Raw genomic sequence first — 23642 nt, forward strand, 5'->3', positions numbered from 1 at the left:
GAAGGTGAACTTTTATATAATCATAGAATATCCCAAGTTGGAAGGATCCCATAAGGATCATTGAATACAACTCCTTTTAGTCATTTGCAATGCAGCACTCTTCCTTGCTCCTGCTCTGGTTGATAGCACTACTAAACAGACTCCTGGCATATAGGTTCATAGGTTCATAGGTTCATAAGGTTGGAAAGGACCTACAAGATCATCTAGTCCAACCATCCTCCTATCACTATCCCTACCCAACTACTAAATCAAATCCCTAATATATAATTGTCAACATATTATCTTGAACAGTTTTGACCCATGCATGGGACACGTGAACTGGAAAGCCCTTGATACATCACTACAACTTTCACTCAGCCCTGTTGGAAGATGGAAAGCTTACACACTCCAGCTGACATCTCAAACACCTGCAAAAGCATTAGCTGTACTTGTGCCCCAGCCTCGGTGCTGGTAATATTAAGGCTGGAATCAGACAAAAGAATATACATATATATAAATTATAACTATATTGGCACATTGGTACATTGAAGATTGCTAGGCAAAACCCTTCAGAGTGCCCTTGCATTGCTCAGGAGCCTTGCCTACATTGGAAGGATGTTCAGCGTTCCTTACGATTTGATGTATGAGCTAAAATCACCATTACATTAATAATTTCCAAAGCAAAACCTAATAGAGCTCTCCTGGGTCCTCACCTCCTCTGGACTCCAGTGCTTCTCCTGGTTTGGTACAGAGATGACTTTCGTTCATAACCTCCAGTGTGATCACAGGAGAGGACAGAGACTCTGAGGTTCTGGCTCACCTCTACTCTTGGTGACAGAATAAATTACTCCTTCTGCATGTCCTTCTCCATCTGTACATGACAGCAGTCAGGATATTGAGGACAGACCATAATTCATCACTGCAATTACGAGCCTTTCCTTTAAAGATGTTCTTGTCCCTGTGGCTAGCAGGTGAATAGGTTGGATACATCAACAAAAGCCAAAGGGAGCTGATGAGTTTCCCACCTGCATTGCTGTCTACTCTTCCATCCACACCAGAAAGGAAGACTGTCCTCAAAGCTGCAGATTTCAGCCTAGGAAGATCTTGGCTCTTGGTGGGGTCGCACTTAGAATTTTCCTGAAAGTAACCAGGCTCCAGTGAAGAGTGGATTTCTTCTCTGGCTCTCTGTCAGGCAAGAACTCTGCCTTATTAACCATCACAACAACATAACCTACATACACCGAACCAGCTTAAGCAGAGGGCAGCTCTGAAAGCTCCTTTGTAAATTATCAAAAAGTGCCTTGACAAGTCTGAAAATCATTACTTGCCACATTACTGCCCTGAGTGGTCACAAGGCCTTTTGGCCTTGCTGCATCAGTTAGTTTTCTTTCTGCAGCTCCTGATAGAGGATTAAAGGGAATTCCTTTAAACTGCTTGTCAGCATGAAGAAGACCTGTCCTTCCATTCTCCATTTTAGGGTCAGTTCTTGTTAATATTTTTATAGGATCACAGAATCATAGAATGAGTTGGGTTGGAAGGGACCTCAAAGATCATCCAGTTCCAATGCCCTTACCACGGGCAGGGTTGCCAACCAATAAATCAGGCACTAGATCACTGTTCTATTCATCAGTATCTTGGATTCAGGACTTGAAGGTATTCTAAGTTTGTAGACAACACTAAATTGAGAGGAGTTGTTGCTTTCCATGAGAGCAGAGAGGCCTCACAGAGTGATTTTAACAATCTGGGAAATCATCAATTGTATGAAATTTAACAAGAGCAAGTGCTGGCTTCTGAACCTGGGGTGGGGCAACCCTAGATATTTGTAAGGACTTGTGGGCAAGAAGCTGGAGATCAGCCCCATAGAAAAGGCTCCAGGGGTTGCCAGCAGGAGGGCTGTGCTCATTGTCTTCCAAGGGCGATTAGCACTACCTGCCCTATGAGTCCACGTGCTCTTCCAGCTCCAGCAGCAGATCAGATGCAAGATGATGATTTTCCCTGAGGTGGAAGAAGCTGTCGCTCTCTGTATCAAGCTGGTTGACAGAGCTGGCTGGCTCCTGCATGCACTTGCTAATCTCCTTTGCCACGCAGCTGAGAAGCTACCTTTAGCTTTAGCTGGACATGGAGGTGTCCTGTAAGATCACATGCTTAGTCTTGTAATAATAGCCCTGAGCCTGTGTGGTCCCATTACACTTCACAAAGGCAAAAATTCACCTTGCATCACTTGCTGCTGCTCACGCAACCAAAACACAATGGGCAAAGCTGACGTGATGTGAGTTCATCTCACATGGAAAAAAGGTTTAATCATAAACCTCCCTTTTGGAATAATCATTTCTCAGTAATAACACTTATTTTTCCTATTTACTGTCACTTAATGGAGATCCTCACTCCTAGATTTCATGACATTTACAAGAGCTGTCAGATGTTATTAGCACAATAGATTCACAGAAAACTGAGGCACAAAGCTTACATTGATTTGTCCAGACACATAGAAAGTTCATCATTAGAGGAAGGCTGTATCCCAGGCACAGTGTCCTCTTTTTGCTTCTATATTTTAGCAGAACATTTCATCTCCCAGTGCAGTGTAGAAACAATCAGGTGAAAATGCAAATAAGCCTTTTTTTACTCTTTAATAAGGGGCAAGATTTCCCTACCATTATTTGTAGTGTCCAAATTTTCAGCAATTTCCCAGTGCATTCATCAATCCTATCTATCCCTAAGCAATGAGATGGATGCACAAACCTTTCTCTGCACCTTGACAATTTTCCATGGGCTCCCCCCAATAAAGCAAGAGCTCTGCAAGATATCTGGGACTGGAAGTGACAATATGGTCCCTCATTATTTCACCACTGCAGGAAAACCCACCACCTGGGCTCTGGAATGTGTGGTATTGCCCTTTAGTGGTCACTTCACAAAACAAGAAAGAAACACAGTAGAAATAGTAGCCCAGTTGATAAAGACAAAACTTGTACATGGTTGTCAATAGATTTAAAGAAAAACGGAGTCCCTGGCAATTGAGCATTTTTAAATGGTTCTGATTATGGTGTGAACTGCTGTATTTCTGGCTTGCATCCTGAGCAGTCCATGGCTTTTATCAGAAATGAGAGCCCTTGAGAAGTTCATCAGAACTTGGCTCAGACTTGCAATAAATCAGAGCAAGAAAGTCTGATGGGGAAGCTTTTTATTGTGCTCTCAGCAGAGAGAGAGGACACTTTTTTGAGCTCCCAACTAGAGCTGATCATTTGTGCTTTGAACAACCCTGGCCCAGAGATAGATGTGGCAATGCCACACTTTCTTCATGCCATGCTCTTACAACCTCTAGCTTCCAAGAAAGAGAAACAGTGCTCCAAAGACCTACTAGGATCTACAGGTTTAGAGACAGGAGCATCTTGCTGTGGAACTAGATAAGACTTTCTTACACTCATAAAGGGAGAATAAATCAATCCAGCAAAAAAAGTGCATGGAGTTACAGGCAGTCTGCTCTGAATTATCACATCCTGACACTGGAGATGTTTTTCTCTCCTCCACACACCTGAGCCTGCCTTGAAGTTGCTTCAAAGCTGCACCCCGTTGGCTATTGAGTCATTGGAGGTAGAGTGCACCAAGTATGGGCTTCGAGTTTTCTTCTTTACTCTGCACTTACAGGTTTGGAGCTGTGAATCAGAGTCCTCCACTAACACAGACAGTTGCCTGTGCTGTGTTATTACATTCTCAGCACGTACGAGGTACCATGCAGGCAAACACTAAATGAAATGCAGGAAAAATGCACCAGAGAATGGGTCCAGCACCCGTCTTTCCTCTCCACACAGCCTGGGAGGACAAACTGGACTGCCACCATGTGTCACCAGACACCCTCAGCAGCCTGAGATTTCCATGCCAGATGGCCATGGAGGGAAATGTGGCTGATAAACTTGTTCCATTCCAGCTGCAAAAGGTTGTTGTGGCTTCAGAGAAAACAACTGGAAAAAAGAAGAGCAAGGGATGCAGGAAAAAAAAAATTCAACCCCATACTGATCCATGTGGTGCTCTGGATCACAGTACACACCCAACTCTGGATCAAGGCTGCAGGTTGCCCTGCTGAGCCCAAGGGCTTTTCCCAACAGGATCACCTTCCAGACTTCAGTGTGTGACTTCTGTCAGTTCCATAAACAGAACTAATTGATTCTGCCCATACTACTGACCCCTTTGCTAGCGAGCAAACCTGCAGCATTTGATTCGAAGCCTCTGAATCCCCTCTTTCCCTTCTGTCAAGAGTCATTAAACCATGCTTTGTTGGCAGGCAGCAGAATCCCTGTACTGTGCTGCTCAGCCCCCTCTGCATCCTGTGATATGGAAGGAAAAATGTCAGCTCCTGCTTTTTCCAGTCCCACAGACAATGGTGACTGCTGGGGAGTAGCTTAGAAAAGGCCAAACAGTCCCTTGGAAGCAATTGTGGTCTATACTTCCAGCAGCACCAGCACTTGCTCCCTGGACTCATCTACCTGAGCAAGCAGGGAAGCCAAATTCTTGGGAACTGAAAACGTGACCTGGTTTCACTGCGTTAGCCCTGCCATGGCCATTCTCATTTAGTGCTAAAAACTAGCTCTCAGGGCTGTAATTCAACCTGACTGAGTGCACACTGAAGGTGCAGTCAGCTAGGCTGAATTAGAGCTACTTTCAGCTGAGTTTAAAACAGAGGAATTAATGGGCATGGGCAGCAATTCAGATCAACCTCCCGGCATGAACCTGTGTACCATTGTACTGCTCTGTCCATAGCCATTCTTTCAAACCCTCTGCAGGAGCATCCAAGACAGACAGCAATTGCAGCTGAAGCTAAAACTGAAGGTGTTAATTAAAGGAGCTGGAAGATGTTGAAAGCAACACCAGAGGTGTTGCTCCTGCCCACGGAGCTTCATTGTTGGAGTAAGTATATGTAAGATATACAATATGCCATGCCCTGGCTCAAAGAGGAAAGAAGTGCATTGATTTTTTTATGGGGCTTCAGGGTTGTAACATACTTCCCTTTCAATCATCATCAAGTGGACTCATCAATCTTTGTCAACTATATCTGTGTTCCCATTTGATCTACAGCTGTAGCAAGGCCAGGAATGCACTAGGTGATATGCAGAAGGAAAGGGAAGCTATTTCCTGCTGTTAAGAAACTGTCTTTCAAAAGGTAGATATTTGGAGATGGATGTGATTGCCCAGTGTGAAAGTCTTCATGGGATGCTGTAGATACAAACTCTCTTTAGAAGAACTGCACACATTTTACATAGCCCCCAAAAGGAATGAATGAGTAATCACCAGGTCTGGGAATGCATTAACTCCTTGGAAGGCACAGAGAAGAAAAAATAATGCTTTTCTTTCAATCCAGTGCAAAAGAGGCTTTCAATAATCAGGGTGAAGCCCATGTAGCCTATGCGGAGTCCTGCTGCTTATGGTACACACAGCATGCATCAGTGAAAAGTTTTTCTATAATTCTGTAGGACATGCAGTCAGGAATTTTGGTAGAGATAAGAGATCCCATCCTGAAAATGGGAATTTCAGGCAAATCACTTGCACTGACATATTGAGATGAGAGAGCTATAAAAACAATAATGAACTCTGTTATGGCACAGTTCTGGTGCCTGATAGACTTCAGATCCTTCTAAGATAATTTTTGGCCACTTTGACTTGTTCCAGGCAGAAGGGAAGGGAAGGGTAGGGAAGGGGAGGGGAGGGGAGGGAAGGGAAGGGAAGGGAAGGGAAGGGAAGGGAAGGGAAGGGAAGGGAAGGGAAGGGAAGGGAAGGGAAGGGAAGGGAAGGGAAGGGAAGGGAAGGGAAGGGAAGGGAAGGGAAGGGAAGGGAAGGGAAGGGAAGGGAAGGGAAGGGAAGGGAAGGGAAGGGAAGGGAAGGGAAGGGAAGGGAAGGGAAGGGAAGGGAAGGGAAGGGAAGGGAAGGGAAGGGAAGGGAAGGGAAGGGAAGGATAAAGAGGACTACAATTCTGTGTGATCACCTTCAGTCCTGCCAGTCCCTGGTACATGCAGCTCTACAAACCACCCTTTGACAGTCTCATATACAAATTATACATTATGCAGTTCTTGTCTGCAAAGAGGCCATGAGCAGGTATCTGTGAGATATATTTTAAGATCATAGAATTTTCCAAAGAGGAACAGATTTATAGTCTTCTCTGGCAGTGTCATAAAACACCACTCTGCCAGTTTGAGCCCTTGGGTGAGATCTCTGCCTGACTTCGGCTGGGGATCAGATACAGCCCAGAGCCAGGAGGATTGGATTTAGCTTTGTCCCACTCACTGAAGCACAGTTCATTTTCTCCACACCCAACCTTGCTGTGTATGGAGCAACTTCCTGAACACTGAGGGATGCATTTCCTAAACTAGATAGGCTCCCTGAAGGGAAGATAAGTGTCCTTGAATTAAAACTGCAGACTCCCAAAGCACTTTGTCTTCTATGAGCAAAAAGTTCTTTATGCAAATATTTGTGAAGGCTTTGAAGGTCTCTCAAGAGCAATTAATATAATGCCTAGCTGTTGTTATGTTCATCTGGGAGTGTGAAGTTGGTGGCTAGAGCACTTCGAAGAGCAAGAAGCCTTCAGTGCCAGTGGGATGAGAGGTCTCCTCAGAGAAGTTCTGCTGGACCCACCCTCTGTAAGTGAAGGACTGAATGGCACACCTACACACACCATGCTCTCATGCAACATAAGAGGAAATGTCAGACCTAATCTGTCTGGCTCAGTTTCTGTTGCCACCCGATCATGTTTTAAGCATGAGCATGACTCTGTCTCTGGCATCAGACAGTAACAACTCAAGAAGCAATGCTGCCATCAGCAAACAATATTAATAATAATTTAAAAATGGCAACTGTTCCTCCTTCCACTTGCCACATGGCACCACTGTTGTTCCTGAAGGTTTAAAATAAATATGTAGATGTGGCACTGAGGGACATGGTTTAGTGGGCACAGTGGGGATGTGTCAGCAGCTGTACTAAATGGTCTTAGTGGTCTTTTTCAACCTTAATGATTGTACGGTTGTACACAAAACCAAAGCAGGTGAGGAATAAAAATCAGATGATGCACAAGAACATGAAAGCACGTAAGATGACTACATCCATCAACTCCATTCATCCTATCCCACCAAGAAAAAGAGGGTGCACAATACCAGATCCTGCCTGGGTTTTAACTTCAGCAGACCTAAGCAGATAATAATTACGTCAGATGAATACCCTTGGAGAAGAGCCAGAGAATCCCAAATCATTCTCTGATTTCAACTTTCAATTTACTCAGCCGGTGTTAAGCTCATTAATCATACTTGCAGCACAGAACACAACAGAAATTAGTCTCTGATCTTCTCCCCTCATATTTGATGATGTGTGGAGTTGGGGGCAAGAGGAAGAGAAAAGAGATGGAGGGGTGCCACCCACAAATCTAACAGTCACTTGTAGGGGCTGGGATTAATAAATCAAAAATCCATTATTAATAATACTAGCTTAAATATCTATCTAAATGCAAATGAATGAACACTGGGGGTTTCTTCCTTTCTTTTTATGTGCTCTAACAACTCTGTCTTGGAGGAAGATCATGCCTACATGGCTATTGTCTATTTTAATTGCAGTTTTACAGTTCAACCCTTAATGACCCATGGATTTTAAGTGGTCTTTAAAGGGCCACAGAATGTTTTGAATTTGAAGCTCTAATGTGAGGACTGCTTTGAGTTTCTTGCCTCTGTATCTCGCCAGTCACACTGAATGAATTCAAAGGGATAAATCTAGAGGTTGGTTTACTGCTATCTGATAGAGGTTGGATCTCCAAGGTCTACAGTATCAGACTGGGGATGAAGTGAAGGTTCCGATGGTCAGCCAGCCTTGGAGCAGGAGTCTGGAGAGCTAGCAAAAGAGCCAGCAGTATCTTTAGAGTAAGCAATATCATAACATGGTGCTTTGAGTTCAATGGGGAATAAGGCAGGGTGAAATCAAAGAAATAAAGCTTTAGAGCCATTAAATTGGTCAGAGCTAGGAATTAGGATTTATTGAAATTCATTCTCTTGTACAACCATCTTTTGAAACCGATCACTGCGGGTAGTAGAGAAGAGAAAGTAGGAGCAAAGGGGAACTCAGGTAACTGGTCTAGTGATGGGTGTCCTTGCCCAAAATAGGGAGGTTGGAACTAGATGATCTTTAAAGTCCCTTTCAACTCGAACTATTCTAAATGTGGTTGAATCTCAGAGTTTCCTGGCTGAGAGTCATCATTCATGAACCCAACCATGTACCAGGCAACAGATTCAGGGTAACATAAAAACCCTTACTTTAAATAGGAAATAAATATCGAAAAGTATGATCTAAAACCCTTGACAGCTCCAGGGTGTAGCTCAAGATTGAGGTGAACATTCAGGCCTGGAGAACAGGGTTTACACAGTTTGCCTTTCATTGGACTTTCTCAGGAGGGAGCAATGGCAGAAAATCAACTTTTAAACATCATGCAAGCAGCTTTGCAGCTCCTGTTCCCAGTGCTTACAGGATCAAACCCAGCTTTGGAACATGCCATTGCAAAACCTGCTGACACGAGCATTTTTGAGTTTTCAGCTACCTGAGACTGCAAATGTTGGCTGAAAACTTGCATGTACGCATACACACACACATACCAACACACACACAAAGCTGAATCATACCAATAACATTTGTGCAATCAGTCTGCTGGGATTTTGTAAACAATCACTGACAAAAGAACCAGTGTCAGTGCCAAGAAATTGTCTGCTTCAGCTATGAACCCTTCTTTTGATTATAGAATCATAGAATCATTAAGGTTGGAAAAGACCTCCAAGATCATCTAGTCCAACCATCAACCCATCACCATCATGCCTACTAAATCACATTCTTCAGTGCCACATCTACACATTTCTTGGGTACCTCCATGGACAGGGACTCTACCACCTCCCTGGGCAGACTGTTCCAATGCCTGACTGCTCTTTCTAAGAAGTTTTTCCTAATGTCCAACTTGGAGGTCATGGATTTGTAAGGATTAGACTAAATTCCTAACGTCTTGCACTTGTAGAGAGAAAAGCAACCAAACAAGTTTCCAAGCCTTGGGATCAAGCACACAGAGCAGCCAGACTTCCCACGACAAGGCAGAAGTAACAGTGTTGTTCTGGGCACTGTTTTGCCTGCAGTTCAGCAATGGCATCCAAGCTTTGCAAGCTACATTCAGCACTGGGAAACCCTTCATGCTCCTCATACCAGGCGTATATCAGTGCCAATTCTGACAGATATGTATTCAATTTGAGTGCCATCATTCTCTCTTGGATGATACTACCATGTGCAGACTGAATTGTGCTCTTTTCCTTCTCATAACACAAAAATTTAAATGGAATAAGTCCAACTGTAAGCTCGGGAAGGAAATTTCTCCAACCTTCTGGGCAAAACTCTCTCACTAGGACTTTAAAAGTAAAAGAAATAAGATGATGTGAAGACATGGCATTGGTTCCAGCTTTTGACTTTACTTGCCAAAAAATGGAGTTGGACACAAATGCTTTAACCACATTCCAACACAGAGACAATAGATTCAAGTGTGCTCCTGTTCAAGCCTCGTCCTGAGTCTGCCCACCTATAGACAACCCTCTTCTCTGGGTTGACCTACAGACTTGGCACAAGGTAATACAGCACAGCCCTAATTTCACATATGTTCTGCTCTGTGAGGTCAGCATATCTCTCAAGTCAAGTCCTGAGTAGCCATCATCACCTAGTGCTGAAGTAAATTTAACTACAACCCAGAGGAGCCACTGCTGCCCTGGAGTATAACATGGGTGTGATTTCACAAACTCAGGGTTCCTCAGCTTCCATTTGGATCCACTCATACATGCCAAATTAATCACAGAACAACAAGAACTGACTGCAAATATGTTGCCTGCCTATGTGTGTATAAGCTATTTAATGGAGCATAAAAGGAGAAGAAGAAAATCATTTTTCAGATGCTGCAGATAATAATAATAAATAATAATATAGCAGAGGTATGTTCCAAATGAGATCTCAAGGAGAGAACGTGAGTGTAAGCAGAAAAAGAGTCAGGCTGGTCTTCAAACTCAGAAGCAAAAGTCAGTGAAGTAAAAACGCCATTAAATGAAACACTTTGGATCCTTGTCAAGTTCACTCAGGATTTAAGACTGAACTTTCAAAATGTAATTTTTTTTTTAAGATATAAAATCCATGGCAACTATTTTCCATGTGAGATAGTCCTGGCCCTTTTTATTAAATTCAGATTTTTTTTTTCCCTGCAGACTTACAATCACATGACTCAAGGCATCCCGATCAGAGTTAGCTATGGCAGGAATTATCCCAGAAATCACACTACTGTATCACAATAACACAGCCATGGTAGACTACGTCTGCAACAGTGGGCTCTAATTTTGCATTATTCTTTTTATGGTGCGCAGTTTGCTTCTAATCATTGAAAAGAAACAAACACAGATACATCTTGCTCAATTTAGGACAATCAGCATATGACCCCCATGGTCCTGGTTCTCATTAATTCCTCATGCTGCAAAGTCCTAAACTGGAAGAGTCAAAATTAGAGGTCACTCTTGCAAAATGTAGGCTGAGGTCAAAGGAAAATACATACAAACCTCCCTGTGAACAGAAAAAGGAACATCTCAAACTTAGATAATTCTGTAATACAGGTACATGATGTTCTCAGCACATGGTGTCTAGCATGGGCTACACTGACAGCAACTGGTTGCAGTTCATTAATGTAAGACCCAGGTCAAATGGCATTAATATACAACACAGTAAGAAGAGATGCATCTATACGAAGAACGAAATGGTTCCTACCTCAGCAAAAGGCTTTGCCAGACACAAGAAAAAACTGAGTAGAGAGTTCAAGCAGCTGCAACAGACTGATGCATCATTGCTAAAGCTGTGCTGATTTCACCCCAAAAACACATGGGCCCATAAGAATAAATAGAAACCCAGAGAACTCACCCATCAGTTTCATCCCACAGAATGCAGGTCTGGTTGGTGGTACCCTGTCAGAAAAAAAAAAAAAAAAAAAGAAAAATGAAGTAAATGAATGCTATGCTGTCTATGGGGTATTTGAGGGAATAAGAAATATTCAGATTCCATCAAACAGCTTCCACTACTCTAAATGTGATGTATCTATGAAGCTCCATATTGGCAGTCACAAATATGAGTTCTTGGAACACATTTTATCCCCCTTGGTTTGAAAGATAAAAGTAAAATGGACCTTAATTTGTTTTCTATCAACACAAGACCTATGCAAGGATTTGACTCTACATCTTTCCTCTCTCCATCTGCTGATGTTCTTCTTCCTTCATAGAATCATAGAATCACCAGGGCAGGAAAAGACCTCTAAGATCATCCAATCCAACTGTCCACCTATCACCAATATTTCCCACTAAGCCATCTCCCTCAGTACACATCTAAAAGTTTCTTGAACACCTCCAGGGACAGTTACTCCACCACGTCCCTGGGCAGCCTGTTCCTGCATCTGACCACTCTTTTGGAGAAATATTTCCTAACATCCAACATGAATCTCCCCTGGTGCAACTTGAAGCTGTTTCCTCTAGTCCTATTGGTAGTTACGAAGGAGAAGAGGCTGAACCCCACCTCGACACAACCTCCCTTCAGGTAGTTGTAGGGAGCGATAAGGTCTCCCCTGAGCATCCTCTTCTCCAGAATAAATAATACCCATATCTTCAACCACTCCTCATAAGACTTGTGCTCTAGACCCCTTACCAGCCTCGCTGGACAAAACTGAACACAGTACTCTAGATGTGACCTCATCAATGCTGAGTACAGAGGGGTGATCACTTCCTTGCTCCTGATGGCAACACTATTCCTGATAAAAGCCAGGACGTCATTGGCCTTCTTGGGCACCAGGGCACACTGCTGAGTCATGTTCAGCCAAGCATTGACCAATATCCCCAGGTCTGTTTCCTGTATACAGTCTTCCAGCCATCCCGCCCCAAGCCTGTAGCATTGCCTGGAATTGTTGTGGCCAAAGTGCAGGATCTGACACTTGGTCTTGTTGAACTTCATCTCCTTGGTCTCAGCCTAGAAGTCCTTCTGTAGGGCCTTCCTATCTCCAGGAAGATCAATGCTTCCTGCCAACTTGGTGTCATCTGCACACATGCCTTTCACATAAAACCCTTTTGCTGCTCCGTTTTGGAAAGTGACACCACTTCCTTTTGTGGGACAGAGTTCTCAGAAGAGACAACAGTGCTCCAGAAAGTGGACAGATGTGTTTAAAGCCACTGACAGAGGTTTAGCACTACTTCTGCAGCTATCTTAGTGCACTTTTGAAAAGTCTTCCCCAGAAGTCCAATGTAAAGACATGACAGATCTAATATTCATGTTCCAGAGCCTCAGGAAGACATATGAAACCCACAACAAGAGGAGTCTTTAGGGCAATATAAATGTCCATCACATACATCTTCTTGGGGTTGCACAGGGGAGCCTGGAGGGGATCTTCATTTGCCTTTTACAGCACTGATCACAACACTGATAGTCAGGTCTCTAGTAATATCTGCAAAGAACATTGCAAGCATCAACCAAAACAACTTTTCCCCTCTATCTTCCCCTCACCAAGAAAGATCATTGTCAGAGCCCATTTTTCATTGCAATTTTTTTTGCCCATGACCATGCCTCCCAGTGAAATGATGTAAATTTGGGACAAATATGCTCATGTTCCTTATGCAAGCAATGCTGTCACAGTCCTGCATTGGCAATGCTTGAGCAAGGAAACTAAATCTGAAAGACTCAGCAGTGAGAAACAGCAAGACATGAACATCAGCCCAGTCTTAGGATGGCAATGAAGTCCCTCAGCAGCCTGGTTAAAAGGGGATTGAAGGGTTCAGCAGTGGCAAACACAGCTCAGTAGCCCAGAAAATCTGTATCCTTCTTCATAATATTCCTCCTATGAAGAAACATACACAGATGTGGGATGGTGAAGATTCCCAGGAAAGACTTACGTTATACAGGTGGGAGAATTCAATTTCCAAGGGGGTGAGGAGGGACCGGGGAAATGGCTTCACAGTCACAGAGATGATTCTGGAGTTCAGAACAGTGCTGTTCCTGGGAAGAAGGGCAAAAAGAAGTGATTTAAAAGGACTTGGGAGAAGATGCTAAATTTCCACTGCCTCCCTCTGCAAAAGAGAGTTCCATTAAATTCATTACTGTGGTAAAAGGTTTAGTGTACACAGTGCAGAAGAAATTGGTCCCATTACTTTATAGTGCCTTCAGAGATACTTGCTGGTGATGGAACCCACCCTCTGCCCTTTGAGCTGTCCTCACTGGATCCTACCTAAACACACAGGAGATCCTGGTATTTCTGCAACAGGGAAAGAACTGACTGTTTAAATATGTATGAAGTTCATATGACCAACCACTGAAAATGCTGCCACAAAGTGTGCCATGAAGTAATTAGTAGTTGAGTGGGAACCCAGTTTCTCCTACACCCACAGGCAAGTGAAATTTCTCATACTTCAAAACTTCACCACAACTACTATCACTGGCAGAAACTTTCACTTTTCTATCTGGGTCTTTACTAAATGATGAGGAAAAGATTTATACCTGCTTAAGCACAAGTGGGTTAAAAAAAATAAATTGCAAGATAATTAATAGAAACTATGAGATAACTAATAAAAAGAAACAGGAGATCTCAAAATCCAAAGCAAAGTAAAGTTGGAATTATCCAAGAATGCGTAAGTGGGTGTTCAGCAAATCACTATTGTCCAATGTTAGGAAGAGCCAAAAGAACAGCAAACACTGTTTTAGAAAGTTAAAGAAAAAAAGAAATACAACAAAACTGAAGGGAAAAAAAAGCAACAAATTATTACAGTCAGAATTTAAATAAAAGTGGGAAATAAGAAAATGAAGCACAAAAATCAGTCTATAAAGGTTGAGTAAGGTGGGAATTCAATGGGCGTAAATATCAGCTCTATGTTTTGAAATGGAGGCAGCTACTGATAAGATAAAAAAGAGTTGCTGAAAGGTAGAAAAAAATATGCACAGCTTAATTAATAGCTGGGTCTGGAAGGGTCAATCAAGTGTTTAATATTTGTGTGAACACTCTGATGACTTCCTCGTGTGGAAGCTGTAGGCCACTACAAGGTAGCTGTAGGCTGCCATGAGGCCTCCTCTCAGCCTCCTGTGCTCTGGGATGAAAAAATCAAGGTCCTCAGCCACTTCTCATACATCTTGCCCTCTACACCCTTCATCATCTTTGCAGCCCTCCTTTGGATGCTCTCTAATAGTTTTTTGCCCCTCTTATATGTGCTCAAACCTGCACCCAGTGCTTGAGGTGAGGCTGCACAGTACAGAGCAGCACGACAATCCCTTCCTTCATCCTTCTTTGAAGATAGAAAACAGAGACCTAAAATTGATCCTAATGCTGGAAAACCACCCAAGATATATCTTTTGAAAGGCGTGTCTGACACTTTCTTGTGTGTGGAGGAGGCTTCTGATAGCAGGGGATTTTTCAGGTGCCCACTTAAAAGCCCAGTGCCTAGAGGTGAAAATCAGACAAATTTGGTCTTAAAACAAGAGGCTGCCTCCTAACAGAGAAGGTAATTAAGAATCTGAGCAGCTTGCCAGAAGTGAGGGCCTCTGCATCATGGGGAATCTTTCAACAAGAAGATGAGTTGCTTTTCTTCAAAATGTGCTGTAGGCCAGCTTCTGGGGAGGAAACCAAACACACTGAGCTCAGGTTTGAGCAGGAGGTCAGAATTGCTCAGGGTGGTCCTACATGGCTATAGGGTGTGCAAACAGCTGTGAACACACTTGTTTCTACACGGGGCCATCACGTTGCTGATTCTGATTGCTGCATACATCCTCTGCTGCAGAGCTCAGCTGGGACTGAGTGATGCTCACTTCCACAGCTTGAAAAACAGTGCATCTTGCATGTTCCCATCTCGATGGTCACAGCTGTCAAGAGCCACAGGGCTCCCGGGATCTGAGGGACAGAGCAATGTGTGGCTGAGATAAGGGATTGCCACTCGGAGGAGGTAAATTGGGACAATTAAGAAAAGCTCAGCTGGTGCTGTTTGCCAAGTTCAATTTACATTACATTATACAAATATATTTTTATTTTTAGTGGAAAAAACTCCCTGCATTGAGGCAACGTGGTCAAAACTGGCACCTCACGTGTGTCCAGGAAATATTTTTACTCTCTAGGCAAGTGTCACACGGCTACATGGTTATTTATAGACATTCCCTTTTTTCCTCCTGTGTCCATTTGCACGGTAGTGAATTAAGAGGTACTGCTCTGCTGCTGCTCTTGTTACCTCCTTTTTTTTTTCTTTGTATAGCCACAGGTGATTCAGGACTCTGCATTATTTAAAGAGGGACTGTCCTTTAATTAAAGAATGTCTTAAATCTGATCTCCCATGAGAGTGCTGTTCAGAGGCTGTTGCTGCTATAGCTGCTGGTTATCAGAGCTCATTCACTGCTTGGCCAGAAAACGCTGAAATACCACTGGATCATTTGAGCCAATGATGTTTATTGCACTTCTGATCTAATTCCCAGTTCTGTAATGGAAGATATTACAGAATACAGTTGGCTGGCTTGCTAATTCCTCTCTGCACTCACTTGAAGCTCTTTTGCCATTGCCAGAGCTAAATCTGTAGGTATTTAAACGATTATCGGTGAGGAGAGATGCCCTGGTGTTTATGGTAAATGGGCTCATGCTAATCAGTGCAGAACAGATTTAGAAGGTGCCTTAGGATTCTTAATTTATGGCCTCAGTACGAGCATCAAAAAAAAGAAAAAGAAAAAGAAAAAGAAAAAGAAAAAGAAAAAGAAAAAGAAAAAGAAAAAGAAAAAGAAAAAGAAAAAGAAAGAAAGAAAGAAAGAAAGAAAGAAAGAAAGAAAGAAAGAAAGAAAGAAAGAAAGAAAGAAAGAAAGAAAGAAAGAAAGAAAGAAAGAAAGAAAGAAAGAAAGAAAGAAAGAAAGAAAGAAAGAAAGAAAGAAAGAAAGAAAGAAAGAAAGAAAGAAAGAAAGAAAGAAAGAAAGAAAGAAAGGAAGGAAGGAAGAAAGGAAGAAAGGAAGGAAGGAAGGAAGGAAGAAGAAAACAAATAAGAAAAAAATCTTAAAAATTTTAAAATACATTAAAAAAAAAAAAGAGCAAGAGATAAAGGGAGAGAAGAAAAGGAAAGGGAGAGCTGAACACAAAAGCTCCAGTGCTCAAGGCAGTTTGCAGCAGCCAGAATGTGGTAGACATGTGCAGCCAAGCATGTCACTCCACTCCTCTCCTCTCCCTGAGCCTGTCTTCTGCCGTGATGTTTGCAAAGGGCTCATCATGGTTGGTGGCTCCTTGGTAGCTTGGGAAGATTGGGGCAGCTGGGCATCCTTCCCCTTAACACTTAAATCCCCAGATACCTCATAATGTGAAGGGGAGCAGGAGGACTCATTGCTGGAGGATGAATAGAAGTGAGCGGGGATTCAGCAGCACAAGCGCAGTGGTTGCCTTCAAACCAGGGCTGCCCAGGTGGGAGAAAGGTTTCCTCCCACTCCAAAAAGCAATGTCTGATACACATCAACATGATCCTAACTGATCAGAGGTTGGTGGGGACAAAATGCTCTGCATCACCTAGTCAAAGCCTGCTACACTGCACCTTTGGAAACCCAGGGCTGTGCATCCAGGGAGATCAGCAGTCAACCCCGGTGAAATCCCCAGCTGCCTGCCCTTCCCAGGCTGCCCCCTCCTCATAAAACCATAGGCTATCAGAATGGTGGAGATTGGAAGGGACCTTGTACCTCCTCTTGTACTAGATGGGGCAGAACTAGACCAAGTACTCCACATGTCCCCTTACCTTTGGAGTGAGAGGATGTTGCCCACATTCCGGTACAGCACAGTCCCTACCACGAAGACAGAAGAGTCGTCCGTCTCTGCAGGACACCAGAGGGAAGGGAAGAATACAACAGCACTGAGATAATCAGAATGCCATCTGTCCCCAGCTAAATTTTTCCACCCCAAAATCCACCAGCACAACACACGGAGAAGGGGCAGGTCTGGAAGAGGCTGGATTCCGTTCTTTTTCCTCTTTCCCTTGTTGTGTTTCCAAGGTGACATCCAAGGGCAGGATTGGACCTCTTACTGGGGCCTCTGTTGGAGCACATCCATTGCCAGCATCACTATGGTGGGATGCAGTGCCTGATGTCACCACATTGGGTCTCCATCAGACCTATGAGAGGACTGAACACATTAGGGTGACCCTGGGTGCCTGCCCCCACGCAAGACTCATTCAGGATGAGTGCTCTCCCATTCAGAAATCCTACTAATCCCTCTGACAGCACCACAGCAGGCAAAACTGCAGGGCGAGGAGGTCTCTTACAGCTACCCAGAGGCATTTGGACACATCCACAGTTATCAAGCCATCAGAGAGAAGAGCTGTGCTTGGGCCGACAAGGGCAGGCAAGGAGGGGAGATGTCCCACTGTGCCAGACCTGACCCCATAACTCGTGTACTGCCTCAGGAGGACAGCAGATGAGCCTGAATCATCTGTGTGACCTCTGAGCACATCACTTGACCTCCTCCTTTGCCTCATTCAGCCCAGTTGCAAATTAGCAAGAATTTCCTTGGAAAAAGCACAGGCACTCTAGGCATCCCTGAGGTTGAATTGTCAGAGTGGAGAAGAAATAAGTCACTTGGAGATGAGGAAGTCTGGGGATGTATCATGCTGTGGGGCTTCTCTGATGTCTCAGACTGAAGCTGATCTTAGAATGCACTCACTTCCCCAGAAGGGAAGATTCAGCTCTGGATGTTTGTCACATTGGGCTCAGATGAGATAGCAGGTGAAAACCAGGACAGACTGGCAGACAGACTTGCAGTGCAATTGCCTAAAATTTGTTTCCCTAGGAAAGTCAACACAGACTTTTGACCATTGTTATGAATCCCTCTGCAAACAAGGCTCCTACTACCTTCAAAGAGCATCTTCTCCCTTTTTGCTTAGACAATGCAGTAGAACATTTACAGAAGCAACGTGTGTTCCAATGAGATTGTGTGCAAACAAAATGCTAAGTCCAGCAGGCTGGGTTACCTCAACTCCCTCCAAAGAAAGGCAGAGGACCATGATTAAAATAGGGCTGGAGGACTGCCTCTTTTGGTTTGAACAAGGCAGGGGCAGTACAGCCCTAGTGGAACAGGACACCACAGTGTGAAAACTAAGAGGAAGTTGGTTCTTCAGGATACACATCACCTTTTGTTTGCACAGTGGCTACTGCTCAGGGGCCTTATTTACTTACTGACTTACAATGTCTTTGCAATTATATCTGGAAAATAGCTCAACAGGGGCATAAGTGATACCTCCAAGGATAGCTGTCATCACTGGAGCAGGATTAACTCTGCTTATGTCTGGAGCCAGAATTTTGTCCAGTGAGTGATTAACAGTATACAAAAAGGTGAAAGTTTCACACCCTCCTCAAACGCACTGAAATAACCGTCTAAACATACTCTAAGTTCTTCTAGTAAGACAGTGCTATGTTCAAGGCACTGCAAACAAGAGGAGTTTTGCTGGCTTTGTTCCTTGCTCTGCCAGAAACTCGCTCTTTACCCTTGAGGGTGAACTTAACTCTTCTCAGCCTCCTATATCTCAGGTAGAAATGATGGCAACATTATTTCTATCTTGAGTAAGGAAACCTAGGACACAAGCTCTTGGTATGACAAAGTCCAAAGGACTTCTGACAGACACAGCTAATTGTCTCTTGCCTTTGTACCAGTGAAGGACAGAACATCCTACAGCCGTAACCAGCAACCTGCTTTCTCAAAATCTCCAGTGTTATGTGCCAGGCTGTCTACAAGGAAAACTCACCATTTCCCTGCAATCAGCCCAATTTAGAGTCCTGTTTTTGAAAATCCAGTGATCAATTCAGCCAAATGCTCGCTGCCAACACAGGAATACCTTGTTTGCATTGGCTGCTGGGGCAGGCATCCAGGTAAAGGTTTTGCTAGCAGGCCCAGATTCATCAGTTGCTCAGCCTGATGTGCTACGCCTCAGCTGTTCACCCTTGGATGGTTCTTCCAGGACTGGATTCAGTCTTGGAAGATATCAACAACATTGTTTGCCTGCATGACTGTCACCCTACCACAGCTAGATTTCTTATGCTGGTTAATGACACTTAAAAGGCACCAACAGAGTACACTACTGGTGTCTACCCCTATGAGAAACACAGAATATTAAGGGGCACAAGAGACTCATTTCAATACCCAACACGCCTTGCAGAGTAAGCATTGCAGACTGAGCTCAGCGCCCACATGCACCAAGAACAGAGCAACTCAAAAAACACAGGGATGTTTTCACTTATTGCAGGTGCAAAAGCCTTAGAAGAAGCAAACATCAAGACAGTGCTGCCCTGAGTTTCTGTGCCAACTCTTTCTGTTTTTTAAACATGATGCTTAACTTGCTCAAGGAGTTCAGATTTGGCCCTTTGACCACATCTAAAAGCCTTTTTTGCACTCACCAATGCTGTGGTGAGCTTTTGTGAGCCAATCCAGCTCAGCTGGAAGGAGAATTTGAAGACAGCCAAATGAAAGTTAGAAAGTGAAGAAGACTTTTTCTTCTAGAGAGCTCTGACTGTGCTGCCTACCTGTCAGCCCTGAAGACAGGATGCTCTTGGAAACAGTGACCTTGTCTTCCGAATTCTTCGCCCAGTCCACCATGCCTCTCCAGCCTTTCATGGGAAAGGTGATGTCAGTTGCTGCATTAGCAGGCAGCTTGTGAATGCCGAGGACTAGAGGGAAAAAGCAAATAAAATCAGTAAGCAAGACCAGCTTCAATAAATTCACACAAGTTGAAAAACTATGCTATATTGAGATACTGTTCATACTTGAAGGAAGATGGCATGAATTATTAGGTCTTGTGATTCTGTTAATTGAAAAGGACCTCCCTGCACTAAACCTAGAAGAGTTCTTCCTACTTCAGAAATGGCCAGCAACAGATGCTTAGGGAAGTGTAGAAAAGAACAAAGCAAGACTTCCCTTGTCTTGTCCTTCCAGCTTCTAGCAGTCAGCAGGACTTTCTCAGCTTGTGGCTACATCCAGACAATGAACTTTAATAGCCACCAATGGAACTCTCCTTTGTGCATTTTCCTAATCCCATCATGAACCAATCTGTACTTTTTGGCTTCTGCAGCATCCTCTGGCAACAAGTTCCATGCTGTGATTGTGCATACAGCATAAATCAAATACTGCCTGCTGTTTGTTTGCTGCCTGATCACTTCATTGGCTGCTGTGCAGCTCTTGTGCTAAAAAACAAAAGGAACTAGCTTAATTCTTCCCAGTTTGTCATCTGTTCTCTGTTCATGGTGCTATAGATATCTCGCAAACCGTTGTGTGGCCATCTTTTTGTCAGGCTCAAGTCCTAGTTTATTTGGAGAAATTCCAATCCAGCTTGATCATCCATGTCTTTCCCCAGATCTTCTAATGTTCCACCACTTGCTGTCTTCTCTCTTACCCTCCCCACATCCAAGATTATGCACACTGCACTGCAATTACAGATTCCTGGGGTCTGTACCCAACATGGGGAGTGCAAATCAGCTCACCCAGATTGTCTGTCACTTGGTAGGAATCCCGGAAATCTTTCATGCGAAAGCCGATGACATCAATGAAATCCTCCACAAGCCTGAACAACTCCTTGGCATTTGGCCCTATCTGCAGAGAGAAGAACAATACTCAGTAGCACAGCTAATAAAAATGCAGCTAAGGGAGCCTAGAAAAACAAAGGGGCAAGAAATTTGTAATTCATAAAATTGAGGCTGGAGGGCACAGTTGCAAAGCAAAGCAAAATATCTGGGTGTCTCAGAAGCAGGAAATAATCTACCTCCCTTCTTTTAAGATTCTTTCTACTATCAACCACCATATCCAGAGCAGATAAGTTACTGCTGATGCTTGCTATGTTCCTCATCTTGCAGTTAATGCAAGAAGAGCAACATGCCAGGAAGGAGCAGCCTTGATTAAATGTAGCTACATGATCTTTCCAAGTCCTTTGGCTGGAATACCTGGTCCAGCCCAGCAGTACACAAACCCTTGGCATTGCAATTGCCCATCCAGACACATCATGACAGAAAGTGAAGAAGTGGTCCGTGCTGAAATTCTGCTCTGTATCAGATTTGGAGAGTTTTTTCCAAGCCTTAGGTTTCTGTGACCCACAGGTACTGCAACAGTTGGACTGAGAAACACACTCATGATCTCTCCTGACTGTATATATGAGGGAGTCCACCAGACCTTGCCTCCACCAGGATGTTTAATTTTGCTAACAACCTTCTGAAAGCAGACACCAAACCAAAAATTCTAGTCTATATTGTGGATAAGAGCAGTTTTCTACCATGTTGGCTTTTCAGGCTTGCTTCCTGATGGAGGGATGTTTGGGAGGATATTTCTCATGTGTGGACAGCACAGAAGAAGCACAATAGGATCCCAAGGGATAAGGAGGGAACAAAACTGAAGGAAGGGCTTACTGCTTCCCATTCCACTTGGAGCATCTCAGGGAATTTTGAATGTCTGTAACACTAGAAAAGAGGTGTGCAACAAGCTGCTAAGTGCAGAGATCTATTCTGTCTTCCACTCTTATTCTCTGGAATTTCCAAGCATTGTTTTTTGGTCTGAATCTTCCTCTGGATCAAAGATCAGCACAACATGGTGCAGATGTATTTTCATGGAGGGAGGGAAGAGCATTCTCAAAGGCAGGAATCCAGACCCTTATCATTATTCCTGAGCTGAACCACTTGGCTTGACCACCCTGGAAGAAAAACCTTTTAAACTACTTAAAATACAGTTGGTCTAGATGATCTTAGAGGTTTTTTTATTCAACTATAATGACTATATGATTCTACTTTGGCTAAATCCAACGCCTGAAACACTTGCAGCCTTGAATTCTTACCTGCCTATGAGAAGAGGCAGAAAAGTGATGTAAGGGTTGTTTGTATATTTAATAGAGTCAGTTGCAACCTCACCTGGTACCTTGAGCACAGTTTGCTAAACCAGATCTCTGAGGCAAACACCTCAGCCAGTTGTTGACCTGAGTCAGGAACTACCTGAACAGAAGACCACATCCCAGCAAAGCAAAGAGCTAATTTTGAAGCAGAAAGTGGTCCAACAAACACATGCTTAGCAAGGAACTCCAGGATCTAATGTCAAATCACAGGTCACATAGTTCTCTGCAGAAAAGCATCATCACCCCTTCTCATGCTTTCCTATTCTGATGGCAGGATCTCACTCTCCAAATGAGCAACTTAATTCTTGCCCAGAAAGTGCTGGAGTATCTCCCTTTTTCTCTTTCTTTCCCTGGTATTTACTGTATTATAAAGATATTGGCAATAATTCCTCTTTAACTGTATTTTACTGGGCATGCAAAAGGCTGTCAAACAAAAACTGGCTTTGCAGTGACTGATGTCATAAAAGGTAACCCACCTGAAATGAACTGTGCTTACTACCTGTCTTTTCCTCAAGCACAATTGCCTGCAGGGGCTTAGCAAACATGATGAGAAGTCAAAGAAAAGCAGTCCATCTCCTTACATCTCTTTATCTCCTTTTCTATCACTATCACTTCTTTTTATTTTTTTTTCCCTGGGCTTGTTGATTTTTGAGGACAAGCAGGAAAGGAGGACATGAGGATGCAATGACAGCAGAAGGAAGGCTGTATGGGCAAGGAACAATGGGGTGGCCATGCATATCTCCCTTTCTGTCTATCCAAAAGAATATTTGTGAGGCTAAAACTGTAATAAGATCAGATCAAAATGTCCTGCCAATACAGCAGGTGTGCACATAAGGAGAAAAAACTGAGAAGGCTATTTTTAACAGTGCACTTTTATAGTCTATTACAGGTTGAAATCACAATGTCACATTAACCCCAAGATACGTTGGCCATTGTTTTTTAGGTTTCTATCATAAAACAGCTAATGCAATCTCCCCAAAAACATGGTAGTTCTTCTCTATCTGAATGCCTTTCTGGTTTATTTTATTTTATTTTGTTTTGTTTTATTTTATTTTATCTTTTCTCCCTGTCTTCCTTGTGGGGTGACAGAAGGCAATGGAACATGAGACCACAATGATGTTGGGTTTATTCCTAATGAAGACACTGGGAGCCAAAGCTCTTGTTTTAAAAGAAATGTCTGACCTTGAGAATTATGAGGCATGGGTTTGTTCCCTAAGCTTTGAATGAGAAGGACAGAGACTGCTGAAATGTCTTTGCCATCCAGTGCCTGCAGATTTCTGAGGGAAGCTTCTGTCCTAAAGTCATGGTGTTGTGCTGTCATCACTATTTCCACTAAAATAAATGCCAGGCAAATATTTTCTTCATGGTAATTTACAACATTGTGGTTCTACTCCTCACAGAGGTTGCTGTAATGCTGAAGGCAGGCTGGGCTGTATCTATAGGTACAAAGAGCAGATTGTACAGGGAAAGCTGATGGGAACAAATTGCCAGAGAGTGAAACCTGCAGCTGTTTTTATGGAGATCAGCAGGATTTCCCTGTTGTCATGACAACTCAGTAGACTCCTCTGCACTGTTCTCAAATATGTACACATTCCAGTGGTCTTGAAACGGAGCAGTTGGTTTCTTATATCGCTTGGAGCCAGATCATACCAATCCCCTTCCAAATGCAGTGAGAAAAAAACAAAACAAAACAAACAAACAAACAAGCAAAAAAACAGATCTCAGGGAGAAAGGAGAGAAGGATAGGTCCACAAG

At 43.4% G+C, this 23642-nt stretch overlaps 1 protein-coding gene across 1 annotated transcript in view; it reads right to left on the bottom strand.

Moving 5' to 3' along the window:
• ADGRB1 (adhesion G protein-coupled receptor B1) overlaps positions 1 to 23642 on the bottom strand; it is a 279826-nt gene that overhangs the window by 104176 nt on the left and 152008 nt on the right. Inside the window, exons 13-17 of the mRNA XM_065753423.1 lie at positions 20497 to 20605; positions 19543 to 19686; positions 16770 to 16845; positions 12930 to 13032; positions 10921 to 10964 (exon numbers count right to left, since the gene is read on the bottom strand). Of these exons, the coding sequence (XP_065609495.1) occupies positions 10921 to 10964; positions 12930 to 13032; positions 16770 to 16845; positions 19543 to 19686; positions 20497 to 20605 (476 nt within the window). The remainder of the gene's footprint in view (positions 1 to 10920; positions 10965 to 12929; positions 13033 to 16769; positions 16846 to 19542; positions 19687 to 20496; positions 20606 to 23642) is intronic.

The sequence above is a fragment of the Cyrtonyx montezumae genome, unplaced genomic scaffold (assembly GCF_038088225.1).
Source record: "Cyrtonyx montezumae isolate F1298 unplaced genomic scaffold, pur_monq_1.0 scaffold_8, whole genome shotgun sequence".
Lineage (NCBI taxonomy): Eukaryota > Metazoa > Chordata > Aves > Galliformes > Odontophoridae > Cyrtonyx > Cyrtonyx montezumae.